Genomic DNA, 13255 nt, shown 5'->3' on the forward strand with positions numbered 1-13255 from the left:
TAAAAGAATACATGTTAGCAGGCAATATTAACTAGGCAAATTGTGTCACTTCTCTTGCGTTTATTGCACACAGAGTCAGGGTATATGGAACAGTGTGGGCCACCTGGCTCGTTGCAAACTAATTTGCCAGAATTTTACATAATTATGACAGGTGAAGGTTGTGCAACGCAACAGCAATATTTAGACTTATGTATGCCATCCGTTAGATAAAATACAGAACGGTTGCATATTTCACTGAAAGAATAAACATTTTGTTTTTGAAATTATAGTTTCAGGATTTGACCATATTAATGACCAAAGGCTCGTATTTCTGTGTGTTATTATATTATAATTAAGTCTATGATTTGATAGAGCAGTCTGACTGAGCGGTGGTAGGCAGCAGCAGGCTCGTAAGCATTCCTTCAAACAGCACTTTCCTGCTTTTGCAGCTCTTCGCTGTGCTTCAAGCATTGAGCTGTTTATGACTTCAAGCCAATCAACTCCCGAGATTAGGCTGGCAATACTAAAGTAACTATTAGAACATCCAATAGTCAAAGGTATATGAAATACAAATGGTATAGAGAGAAATAGTCCTATAATAACTACAACCTAAAACTTCTTAACTGGGAATATTGAAGACTCATGTTAAAAGGAACCACCAGCTTTCATATGTTCTGAGCAAGAAACTGAAACGTTAGCTTTCTTACATGGCACATATTGCACTTTTACTTTCTTCTCCAACACTTTGTTTTTGCATTATTTAAACCAATTGAACATGTTTCATTATTTATTTGAGACTAAATTGATTTTATTGATGTATTATATTAATTTAAAAGTTAAAATAAAAGTGCTCATTGAGTATTGTTGTAATTGTCATTATTAAAATATATATATATATTTATTTTTTTAAATCGGCCGGTATCGACTTTTTTTTTGGTCCTCCAATAATCGGTATCGGTGTTGAAAAGTCATAATTGGTTGACCTCTACTTCTGTTGTCATGTGATGAAAACTATTTTCTGCTGAATGTGTTATGAACTATAGTTCATGCCCCATCTCACTCTATTGAAGAAAAAAATAATACTGACTTTCAATATGAAAACATGTTGTTTTTGGTCTGTTTTTTGAAAATGCTGATTTCTGAAAACTAAAGTGACCCCTGGATGTATCCTGGCCATGAGTGTAAGTACACCACCCTGGCAACCCCATCTGCTGCTGGGCGGGTAGATCATCGGTCACTCCAGCATGGAGGCAGCACACCTAGGAACATCCATCATCTCTCTGTCACGGTGTTACTGCTGGGAGCCATGGAATCCCACCACCACCCACCCTGCTCCACTGAACTGCTACAGAACCTGCTGTGGTACTCTATCACACACACACACACACACACACACAACCTTCACCCACAGAGAGGCAGGGATCAGGGTGAATAGAATGGAGGGTAAGGTTGTTCCAATACCCAAATAACCACGGTCATATGGACAGACCGCTCAATGATAAGGCCAACTGAATCATAACATGGTGAGAGTGACTATTCCATAAACAGTTCAGCCTAGCTAAGTGCCAGCCCCATTACGAGCAAAACAAATTGACCGCTAACTGTAATTAAATCTAGCAACAAGATTAGGCTACTTGTCAAACACAAACAATCATAGCATCCAGCAGGGCTAATCAAGATTCAGCACATTGATCCATTTATAAAATTGGCCCTTTGATCCATTCTGAACATATATTTTTTTGAGCCAATAGAATACAATTTTTTTGTTTTTGTTACTATAGTTAACGCTGTGAATCAATATCACCGAATGTACCAGTTACAGCCAGCCGATCAGTGCTGCTAACATCAGCCAATCGGAGTTGACTGTACCAGTTCACCGCCTAAGCCGAGCTATTTTACAAGCTGGCTAGCAAATTTTACAAACATTTAGCACAGAGAATGTAAGCTGACAAAATGTTCCCTCAACTCAAAAGGAAATAAAAGTGGATGATGATAATCGCTGATTCATAAGTGAGTGGACTGAGAAGTACCTGTTCGTAGAAATTGCAGGAGGGAAGCCTATGTGCCTGCTGTTCACAAGTCCACACCCAACTCTCCAGTTGGTTCAGATGTAGGGCAAAATAAATTAAAAAACAGCCTCATACGAGCAGAGCCAGGTCAATATTAGAGGTCGACCGATTATGATTTTTCAACGCCGATACCGATTATTGGAGGACCAAAAAAAGCTGATACCAATTAAATCGGACGATTTTTAAAAATCTACTTATTTATTTGTAATAATGACAATTACAACCATACTGAATGAACATTTATTTTAACTTAATATAATACATCAATCAAATCAATTTAGCCTCAAATAAATAATGAAACATGTTCAATTTTGTTTAAATAATGCAAAAACAGTGTTGGAGAAGAAAGTAAAAGTGCAATATGTGCAACATAATAACACACAGAAATATGAGCCGTAGGTCATTAATATGGTCAAATCCGGAAACTATCATTTCGAAAATAAAACGTTCATTCTTTCAGTGAAATACGGAACCGTTCCGTATTTTATCCAACGGGTGGCATCCATAAGTCTAAACATTCCTGTTACATTACACAACCTTCAATGTTATGTCAGAAATACGTAAAATTCTGGCAAATTAGTTCGCAACGAGCCAGACGGCCCACACTGTTGCATATACCCTGACTCTGCGTGCAATGAACACAATTGAAGTGACACAATTTGCCTAGTTAATATGGCCTGCTAACATGCATTTTTTAAAACTAAATATGCAGGTTTAAAAATATATACTTCTGTGTATTGATTTCAAGAAAGGCATTGATGTTAATGGTTATTTACATTCATGCAACGATTATGCTTTTTTCGCAAATGCGCTTTTGTGAAATCATTCCCCACTTGGCAAAGTTGGCTGTCTTTGTTAGGAAGAAATAGTCTTCACAGTTCACAACGAGCCAGGCGGCCCAAACTGCTGCATATACCCTGACTCTGTTACACAGAACGCAAGAGAAGTGACACAATTTCCCAAGTTAAAAGAAATTCATGTTAGCAGGCAATATTAACTAAACTATATTAACTATATGCACGTTTAAAATTATATACTTGTGTATTGATTTTAAGAAAGGCATTGATGTTTATGGTTAGGTACACATTGGTGCAACGACCGTGTTATTTTCACGAATGCGCTTGTTAAATCACCCATTTGGCGATGTAGGCTATGATTCAATGATAAATTAACAGGCACCGCATCGATTATATGCAACGCAGGACAAGCTAGATAAACTAGCAATATCATCAACCATGTGTAATCAAGTGATTATGTTAAGATAGATTGTTTTTTTATAAGATAGGTTTAATGCTAGCTTAGCATCGTACCTTGGCTCCTTGCAGCACTCGCATAACAGGTAGTCACAGCCTGCCACGCAGTCTCCTCGTGGAGTGCAATGTCAAATCAAAATCAAATCAAATTTTATTTGTCACATACACATGGTTAGCAGATGTTAATGCGAGTGTAGCGAAATGCTTGTGCTTCTAGTTCCGACAATGCAGTAATAACCAACGAGTAATCTAGCTAACAATTCCAAAACTACTACCTTATAGACACAAGTGTAAGGGGATAAAGAATATGTACATAAATATATATGGATGAGTGATGGTAGAGCAGCATAGGCAGATACAGTAGATGGTATTGAGTACAGTATATACATATGAGATGAGTATGTAAACAAAGTGGCATAGTTAAAGTGGCTAGTGATACATGTATTACATAAGGATGCAGTAGATTATATAGAGTACAGTATATACGTATACATATGAGATGAATAATGTAGGGTATGTAAACATTATATTAGGTAGCATTGTTTAAAGTGGCTAGTGATATATTTGACATAATTTCCCATCAATTCCCATTATTAAAGTGGCTGGAGTTGAGTCAGTGTGTTGGCAGCAGCCACTCAATGTTAGTGGTGGCTGTTTAACAGTCTGATGGCCTCCTCTTTTTCCTGGAAGTGCCCCTAATCCATCGCACCATGGCAGACACTGATCTTGACTTCACCACCGGAGAGTCTGGCGCCTCCGCCACCATTCCTATGCAGTGCTCTGCCCTGCGAAAGAACGGCTATGTGGTGTTGAAGGGACGCCCTTGCAAGATCGTGAAAATGTCCACCTCCAAGACAGGAAAGCACGGACACGCCAAGGTTAACATGGTGGGCATTGACATCTTCACCAACAAGAAGTATGAGGACATGTGCCCCTCCACCCACAACATGGACGTGCCCCACATCAAGAGGAATGAGTTCCAGCTGTTGAACATCACTGATGGGTTCATGTCCCTCATGGGTGACAATGGAGACGTGAGGGAGGACCTGCGCGTGCCTGATTCAGACCTGGGCAAGGAGATCGAGCAGAAGTTTGCCGCTTCAGAGGATATCCTGGTCTCTGTGCTGTCTGCTATGGGGGAGGAGTGTGCTGTGGCCATTAAGCAGATGACCGGTGGCAAATAGAAAGACAGGACTGACCTGCCCAGACAACAAACTCCACCCACAACCAGTCTCTAGTATTCTTATTGGTTCTTCTGTCACCAAAGCGACGGCCTTCACAGACAACCTCAATCATTCTGTTGTGATTACTCCTTTGTTTTTTCCCCTCTCGTTTTTTGGTTTCTCTCTCTCCGACGCTGTCGGACTGTCCCAGCGTTACTGCGGCACGCTCGCTGTGTTGGCTGGCATTCTGCCGGATCACTGAGGTTTTGTTTAGTTCTACATAATCTACTATATAAAGAAAAGTACTTATTGGTGAAATATAGATTCTTTTTTTGACTTCTTCCTCATTCCTGTTTATTTTTGCCTTCGAGATGTTTGTCTTGCCACATACATTCCTGAATGTTTAAAATAATGATGGGATCCAGCTTTTTTATGATAAGTTTTTTATATTCCTTATAATTGAGCTCGTCCGATGCCTTTTTAGAGGGAGGGGGGAGCTGTTTGAATGGTGGGAGGGGGGGCTTGGGGCCCCTTTTACTGACATTGAACTACGTTAGGGTTGTCCCTCTGGCTGCCATACTGCTGCTTCCCAGCATGGCCTCTCTGCTCTGGCTGATCAGACAACTCCGATGCTTTTCTCCCAAACCGTGGGAACGCTGGTGGCTAGCACTTAACAAGCAGTCTTAACAGTACCACTCCAGCATTTCAAAACACTTCGATATGAAGAAAGAACATTAGAGAAAAGATGCTAAATATGGAACCAAACTTCAGTGATTTCTCTTGTCAATGCCGCTCTGTCTGTTTAGAAAGCCGGAGGGCCCAGTGCACTTGCCTATCACCATGGCAACCTAGCCCCGCCCTGGGCATCCCATAATAGTCGGAAAGAGTGAGGCTTTGGCGTGGCGGAGTAGAATGTTCTGGAAGGCATTTTGCAGTGAGGTGTGTGAGGGGCTCGATCGGGGGGGGGGGGGGGGGGGGTGGAGTTGCAAACGTATTTTGTTCACTCGAGGCCTTTGTCACCTGACTGGAGATGGCAAAAAATAATAAAGTTAAAACAAATAGAAAAACAGTCTGATGGCCTTGAGATAGAAGCTGTTTTTCAGTCTCTCGGTCCCAGCTTTGATGCACCTGTACTGACCTCGCCTTCTGGATGATAGCGGGGTGAACAGGCAGTGGCTCGGGTGGTTGTTGTCCTTGATGATCTTTAAGGCCTTCCTTCTTCTTTCAATGTAATCGGTCATTATCGGTGTCAAAAAATGCTGATTACCGATTGTTATGAAAACTTGAAAATCGGCCCTAATTAAATCCTCTAGTCAAAATAGTGCGATCTGGCTATGCCAGCCTCTCTCCGTGTGGCTTGGACACATAGGGGAGGGAAAAATAGAGGCCTTTTACAGACACTGAGAATGTAAAAGAGTGCATGCATGCTGGCTGCAGTGAGGAGGTAACCATGGACGACAAGGTGAGAAATCAGATCTCATCGATTAAAAATAAACCCGTCGAACACATCAACAGCAAGGAGAATCGAAGTTCTAGCTATGGAAGTTTTGAAACTCTTTTGGGCAGACTGCAAATCTCTGAGGTAAATGTCTCCTGCTTTGGACAAGCCTACTGACATTGAACAGTTGTGCTTATTTGTGAGATTTTTTTTTTATGGAGAGTGCTTTCGGGAGGACATGCTTGGCTTCATGCCATTGGAGGGACACACTACTGCTGAGATCCTTTTTTAGAAAATGGTCTCCTTTTTTCAATGAGAACGGACTGGATTTGTAGTAAGTTAACATGCTTGTCACAGATGACGCTCCGTCTACGGCGAGCAGAGTACAGGGGCCCCTTCTTCCCGCCTATCAGTTCTTTCAACGAAGATGAGATCACTACACCGAGCTTAACTCAGAGGTATGTTAAAAAAAACCACCATGGATTCAGTTTGGCCTATCCTAAACTTTATCCGATTAACATCTGGCTTGCAACATGGCTTGTTTTGTAGTCTGCTGAAAAACATGTCTGTTAAGCATCATGATCTACTTTTACATCATGATGTTAGGTGGCTATGCAAGGGTAATTATCTCAAGAGAGTATGTGAGTTTAGGGAGGAGATAGCAATCGTGGACAAAAGCAACTACGACAAGAAAACCTGCTGACGTCACGCGACGAGGGTCCCCTACAGCTGGAGTTAGTAGACACGTACGCATCAGCTGATCTGAGGCAGGCGCTTCTGTCTGTGTGAAGTTTTGGACTGGGCATATTATTGCAGAGCAAATACCAAACATAAGAGCATTGGCGTGTTTTTTCTTTTAACAATGTTTTGATCAACATACACATGTGGATCCAGCTTCTCTTACATTCATTCCAGAAAAATTAACACTTGCTCCTCCTTGTCAAACGTGAATCTTCATCACTGCCTGCGGGTTGCCCTGACTCCTGCCAAACTTTTCTGATCTTTCCCTAATCTAAACAGTGCAATTTCTCCCATTAGAAGGGAAACACGTGTGTGTGTGTATGTGTGTGTGTGTGTGTGTGGGGGGGGGGGTTCTTATATTAAGACAGGAAAGATTGAACTGAACAGATATAGAACAGAATGTGATGCTGGTCAACGGAGATATGCCATGTTTCCTATGTGTAAAAAAAATGGTATTAAAAAAAGATACATCCAAACAAAAGATGAATGTATGTACGTACAATACACTGTGTTATGAGTACAAATGTGTTCCATTATTTCAAAAAAGTTGATGCACTGAATTACTCTTAAAGCACTTCAAATAAACTTTTAGCAACATGTCATTTAAATAAAAGTGCTTTCTAAGATTCTAATTGTGTATTGTTTTTTTTTAAAAAAGGAAGAGTAATCCCATGAAGAAAATATCTGGCCATATTCAAATCTGGCCCCTTTAAAAATGTAGTTGAATAGACCTCTATGGGTTACAGTGGTTGTTGTTGAATAGCCCTGGCATAGAGAGTACAGTGGTTGTTGTGGAATAGCCCAGGCATAGAGGTTACAGTGGTTGTTGTGGAATAACCCTGGCATAGAGGTTACAGTGGTTGTTGTGAGCACTTAAAGCCATTGGTTATCAGGCTATTACGATAACTAAGATGGTGGGAAGGAAGAGAGAAAATTGACAGCTTTGTGCCTGATGTGATGTGCTTGGAGGGCTTTCATTGAATATAAGAATATGGCAACACACTTACTCTTTACAAAGCTGGGGCTGAACCCCAATGGCATCCTAGTCCATATATAGTGTACTACTTTTGACGAGAGCCCTGGTCAAAAGTAGTTCACTATATAGGGAATGGGTGCCGTTTGGGACACAAATCCGGCCTTGTGTTGTGCACTGATGCAGACAGAGAGCTGCTATAAAAGACAGGCACTGCCTACTTACCAAGAGAGGAAAATAATCTATTTCTCTCACTGAACCTAGTTCTCTGTCAACCATTCAACCTACATTCCTCAGGAATCCTGCCTCTGGTTTGGAGGCCAAGTGGCCCTGTGTATTTATGTCAAACTGGCCATTATTATTGGACAGTATGAAAGCATATATAAAGAGCAGAGCCATAGAAACAGTATATGACTGATACAAGGAAGAACAGTAAAAACTGTATATAGGACTGATGGTTAGAATCAGAAATGCGATTCGGATGAGAGCCAACGGGGATGTAGGCCTTGCCTGGATCCAAACATAATTGTTCTGTTTCAACATGGAGTAAAACATTACTAAGCCACTTGGATCCAGGCTAACAGAGAAAAGCTTTTCTCTACTAAAATATTATTGCCTTTAGCAGTGTTCATTCACAAATGTATAGAACAGCCCAAGCTTATATATAGCCTGGTTGCCTTAATAATGAGTGGCATGTCCCTGCACTTGACAAACCAATTAAATGCTTCATACCAGATTCCCCAAATACTTGACATTCCTAGGCGGTCATCTCAGAAATAGTATGGATGTTTTGCTTCCAGAAACAACTCGTTTAATTACCTAGGGACAATAGTGCTGGCTGGGCAGCTATGTAGACTTAGCATGAAATACAACAGGTCTGGCAGAAGGTACTGGTAATACACGTTTGGCAAGTCTCACTCTGGGAAAAAAAAACCACAATCACAGACTCGGCATCACACAAGGAGTGTTAGGCAACATCTGTGTTTTACAAGTGATTTCCATCTTGGAATGCAACTACTGATCACCATTCACTAGCTAGAATATAACCACAAACAGTAACATCTCAAAATAGGCTCTCTAATCTATTACAAATAAATAAAAGGATATTCAATGTAGGTTATTCATAACATGCTGTAAAATGGTTCAGTCCAGTTATAAACACACCAGCTTCAATAGCTGGCTATGAGGACCCTGACAGGAATCAAAACATCCAGCTAACGTTAGCTAGCCTCTAACTAAGTCCAATGTGACTTTAGTTAAGTCATGTCTCAAAACCTGTAGCCACTGTAGTCTGGATAGTTCCACCCTGCCTGTCAAGTTTCTCTCTAACGTTACCTGACTAACGATATCTGGCTAATAAAGCCCAAGTTACTAACGAGTCAAATAACGATTTGTTTAATCCCAAAACAAATTGCAAAACCTAACTGTGTACTTACCCTTTGTAGTAAGCTTTTACCCGGACTTGGTAAGGGTTCTCGCCGGGGTGAGACATGCTACTGTCCCGCAACGTCGGCATGATAAACTCTCTGATTCGGACGCTCCGCTCGCCGAAGATGCCTTCCTACTGTGTACCACACCCAAAACCCTCTTCTGTACCTATATCGATAGATAAAATAATTAGCTAGATGACTAGTTATGGAAACGAACAATTGGCACTTTCTTAATTTTACAAAATTCAGACATAAAATAAGGTAAAAACTTGAAGGAATCCGCCAAACAACACTCCTTAACTTACTACTGTAAAGGCCTCACGGCGGACGAATCCATTAGCGGAATGTAACAGGGGCAACAAATTACTTCAATCAACAAACTAAACAAAAAAGATACAAAATATTATCTGCGATCAGTGTATATAAAACATATATAATACAAGGCAAATCATGTTAATTAATCATATATTATAATGATAGACAATGAGTACATTTTCATTTCAACACCAATACTTTAACATGAATGTGTTCGCCAGCATTCCGATTGTACCAACTGAAATGCGAGGGGGGTATAGACCAGTCTCATACGAACCATCCTGATCGCGGGCTAGACCTTTGTGGGGTCCTTGGGAATTACATTGTATATTGCCATTTCTACATATAATTTCAATTCTAATAAAATATGTGGAAGTTGAAATGGAGTTATTGATATGAAAATCATATTTTGGAAATAGAGATGGGTATTATTTTTGCCATACAAACCTAGACCTACAGTCATACAGAATCCACGATGATGCATGAATGACAGATACCAGCAGTTCTCTGTTCAACATCAGCATGATTTATGAAGTCTGGAAAACCTGTGGCCTCTTTTCCCGAGTCTAGTGTCACCTAGTGGACATACAAATACCTAGTATTGCAATAGATACTACCAGTAAAACGTGACATTTTTTGTTTTGTTGCATGTTGAATGATTTTGCTTGCATTAATTCTCAAACGCTCCAACAAAAAGACTAGACACAGAACTATTTGTATATAGGCTTACAAATAAGATACATTGGAGTCTTAGGCTATGGCATGCGCCTTGTTATTCTCAATTGTGCAATTTATTTGTGAAAGCAGGAAGCCCTTACTATTTTCTACATGGTCATTAAAAACGACGATGTCTTGTAAATTGGACGGTCTGTATGTCTCCTACTCTCGGTCGTCGTCATAGGTCTATACAAACTGTCTGCGCTATTCCTGGCCTAAATCTAAGTTGTTGCCATGGTAACATTTTTTGAGTCTGCAGAAGATAAATTGTGTGTGATTTGTTTTATATCATGGCAGCTATAAAGGCTTAATTCTCAAAGCATCTCTGGTCACACAGACAAGACTATATTATCTTGAGGACATGTTAGTCTTTTCTATGACGCACACCGATGGTGCAAAATACTAAATGGTGACTTGAGAGTAGACTGTTTAATGTATTAGGCTAAAAAGCTCTGGCGAAGGCCGTGAGGCCGATACATAAGCTTAAATATCAGTGATACTATCAAGAGCAGTGTGCGGTTTCCTTTTCCTTCAAATGTATTAGGCTACAAAGTTAATTCAGCAATAAAGGATATGTTGTGTTAAATATTTTAATGTAGGCCTATTTTTTTTTTCAAAAGGTGGGCAAGCAATAAAGATTTAAATGCAATTTGAGCAATTTACAGTAGCCTATATAAATTAGAGGCATTTATTTGTGGGTGTAAAAGCCTCGACGTTGTCTCCAAAATTAGAAATGTTTTTTTTTTTTTATGAACATTTATTTTTACAGTAAGGACCTCTGCCCTGTTGTGTATGGTCCTCCCACACTGCAGGTGGTGCTGTGTCTAGGTTTTCATTCCGTAGGTTCTAATGCTTGACACGTTTAGAACATGATTGTGACAGTCTGAATCCGCAGGGTTTTGTTCGGCCACTTCGCCAGGAGTCAGGTCTAGTAACAAATCCAGTGTGAAAATGTAACATTGCACTTCAGGAATTGGAACCTTCCTAATATGTGTGGCAGGTAGCCTAGTGGTTAGAGCGTTGGGCCAGTAACCGAAAGGTTGCTAGCTCGAATGCCCAAACTGACAAGGTAAAAATCTGTCGTTCTGCCCCTGAACAAGGCATCACTGTTCGTAGGCTGTCATTGTACATAGGAATTTGTTTTTTAACTGACTTGCCTAGTTAAATAAAAAATATCAGCAATCTCGAATGGTCCTTTTTAAGCAAACTTGTTTGGATCAAATTAAAGAAGGTACTTTATTTACACAAAATTACATGTAAAATATGTCAAACTAGGCCACTTCATTTTGAGGGTTTGTGTGATTTAAAAAAAATACATTTTCTTTCAAATTACCTTCAACAATTCAAATGCTGAAAAAAATTAAATTCGGTTGGCTAATAAGGCTATATTTTTCAGATTCTTCCGGTCTTTTTACATGTAGGCTATGAACATGATGAATAGTGAGTAATCAACATGACACCAAATTGCAGTCTTTATCAAATACATTTCAGATCTGATTGCACTTTATTGCATATATTTTAGGCTATAGGCTATTGAATTCAGATTATTTGGAAATGGAAAATGGAAAATCAGGGTGGGGGCTCCCGAGTGGCGCAGCAGTCTAAGGAACTGCATCTCAGTGCTAGAAGCGTCACTACAGAACCTGGTTCGACTGTATCACAACCGGCCGTGATAGGGAGTCCCATAAGGTGGCGCACAATTGGCACAGCGTTGTCCGGGTCAGGGAAGGGTTTGGCCCGGGGTTGACCTTCATTATAAAACAAGATTTTGTTCTTAACTGACTTGCCTAGTTAACTAAAGGTAAAACAAGATATATTAAAGAATACTAAAAAGTTTTCTATATCATTCAAAAAAATTAACTACACTTATTTGAAAATGCAGCAGATCAAAGGGGAAAAGGCAAACCAACCATATTAATAGGCCGAACTAAGCTAGACCTCATTTTAATATTAATAGGCCGAGCTAAGCTAGACCTCATTTTAATATTAATAGGCCGAGCTAAGCTAGACCTCATTTTAATATTAATAGGCCGAGATAAGGTTGACCTCATTTTAATATTAATAGGCCGAACTAAGCTAGACCTCATTTTAATATTAATAGGCCGAACTAAGCTAGACCTCATTTTAATATTAATAGGCCGAGCTAAACTAGACCTCATTTTAATATTAATAGGCCGAGCTAAGCTAGACCTCATTTTAATATTAATAGGCCGAGCTAAGCTAGACCTCATTTTAATATTAATAGGCCGAGCTAAGGTTGACCTCATTTTAATATGAATAGGCCAAGATAAGCGAGACCACATTTTAATATGAATAGGCCGAGATAAGCGAGACCACATTTTAATATGAATAGCCCGAGATAAGGTTGACCTCATGTTAGTAACATTACTCATTTTAATGAGCCAATGTTTCTGATTTGTTATATCTGGGCTGGCCATTATACTTCAATTAATTAAATAGGACAGTTGAAATGTCAAGTAGGCCTTAACACATACAACAACAGGCTACAGGTCATTCAAATAATATATTCACTTTTGTGACTGCCCCTGGACACTGGTAGAGTATTTGTCTCATAGACAGCCTTCATATCCATATACAGTGGGGAGAACAAGTATTTGATACACTGCCGATTTTGCAGGTTTTCCTACTTACAAAGCATGTAGAGGTCTGTAATGTTTATCATAGGTACACTTCAACTGTGAGAGACGGAATCGAAAACAAAAATCCAGAAAATCACATTGTATTTTTAAGTAATTTTTAAGTAATTCATTGTATTTTATAGGCTACAGCTCATTATTATTTGTGTGAGTATGTGTGTTCCGTTTGCACATAGAAATGTAAATTCATATTTTTCTTCAGGTTTTAAGAAATGATTCGGCAGAATGTGCGCACAGGAAACCCTTCGCTTATCAATCTGTAGGTTTATAGCCGCATAGGCTACTGTGCCGACGGGGAGCGTGAGGAGAACTCTGTCTTGGTCTAGTCCAGCAATCCTCATCTCATCTGTTAGTTACAGCGATATATGCCCAATCCCCATCTCATCTGTTAGTTACAGCGATATATGCCCAATCCTCATCTCATCTGTTAGTTACAGCGATATATGCCCAATCCTCATCTCATCTGTTAGTTACAGCGATATATGCCCAATCCTCATCTCATCTGTTAGTTACAGCGATA

General features: G+C 39.8%; 2 protein-coding genes across 5 annotated transcripts in view; one reads left to right on the forward strand and one right to left on the reverse strand.

Annotated features, from left to right (window-relative positions):
• Window positions 1-9588, reverse strand: part of LOC110531020 (protein kinase C iota type) — a 38126-nt gene extending 28538 nt beyond the window's left edge. The window contains exons 1-2 of one of the 4 annotated variants that reach the window (XM_036986525.2): window positions 9352-9588; window positions 9053-9212 (exon numbers count right to left, since the gene is read on the reverse strand). In XM_036986525.2, the coding sequence (XP_036842420.1) occupies window positions 9053-9132 (80 nt within the window). In that variant the 5' untranslated portion in view covers window positions 9133-9212; window positions 9352-9588. Of the gene's footprint in view, window positions 1-9052 lie in introns of all 4 variants that reach the window. The other 3 variants (XM_090182871.1, XM_036986524.2, XM_090182870.1) reach the window with 3 other exon arrangements.
• Window positions 3967-5533, forward strand: LOC110530778 (eukaryotic translation initiation factor 5A-1). The gene has a single exon (XM_021614040.3). It carries the CDS (start codon window positions 4012-4014, stop codon window positions 4483-4485), a length of 474 nt encoding a protein of 157 aa, XP_021469715.1. The 5' UTR covers window positions 3967-4011; the 3' UTR covers window positions 4486-5533.
• Window positions 9589-13255: the final 3667 nt, after the last annotated feature.

The sequence above is a fragment of the Oncorhynchus mykiss genome, chromosome 8 (assembly GCF_057628025.1).
Source record: "Oncorhynchus mykiss isolate SJ-2025 chromosome 8, ASM5762802v1, whole genome shotgun sequence".
Classification (NCBI taxonomy): domain Eukaryota; kingdom Metazoa; phylum Chordata; class Actinopteri; order Salmoniformes; family Salmonidae; genus Oncorhynchus; species Oncorhynchus mykiss.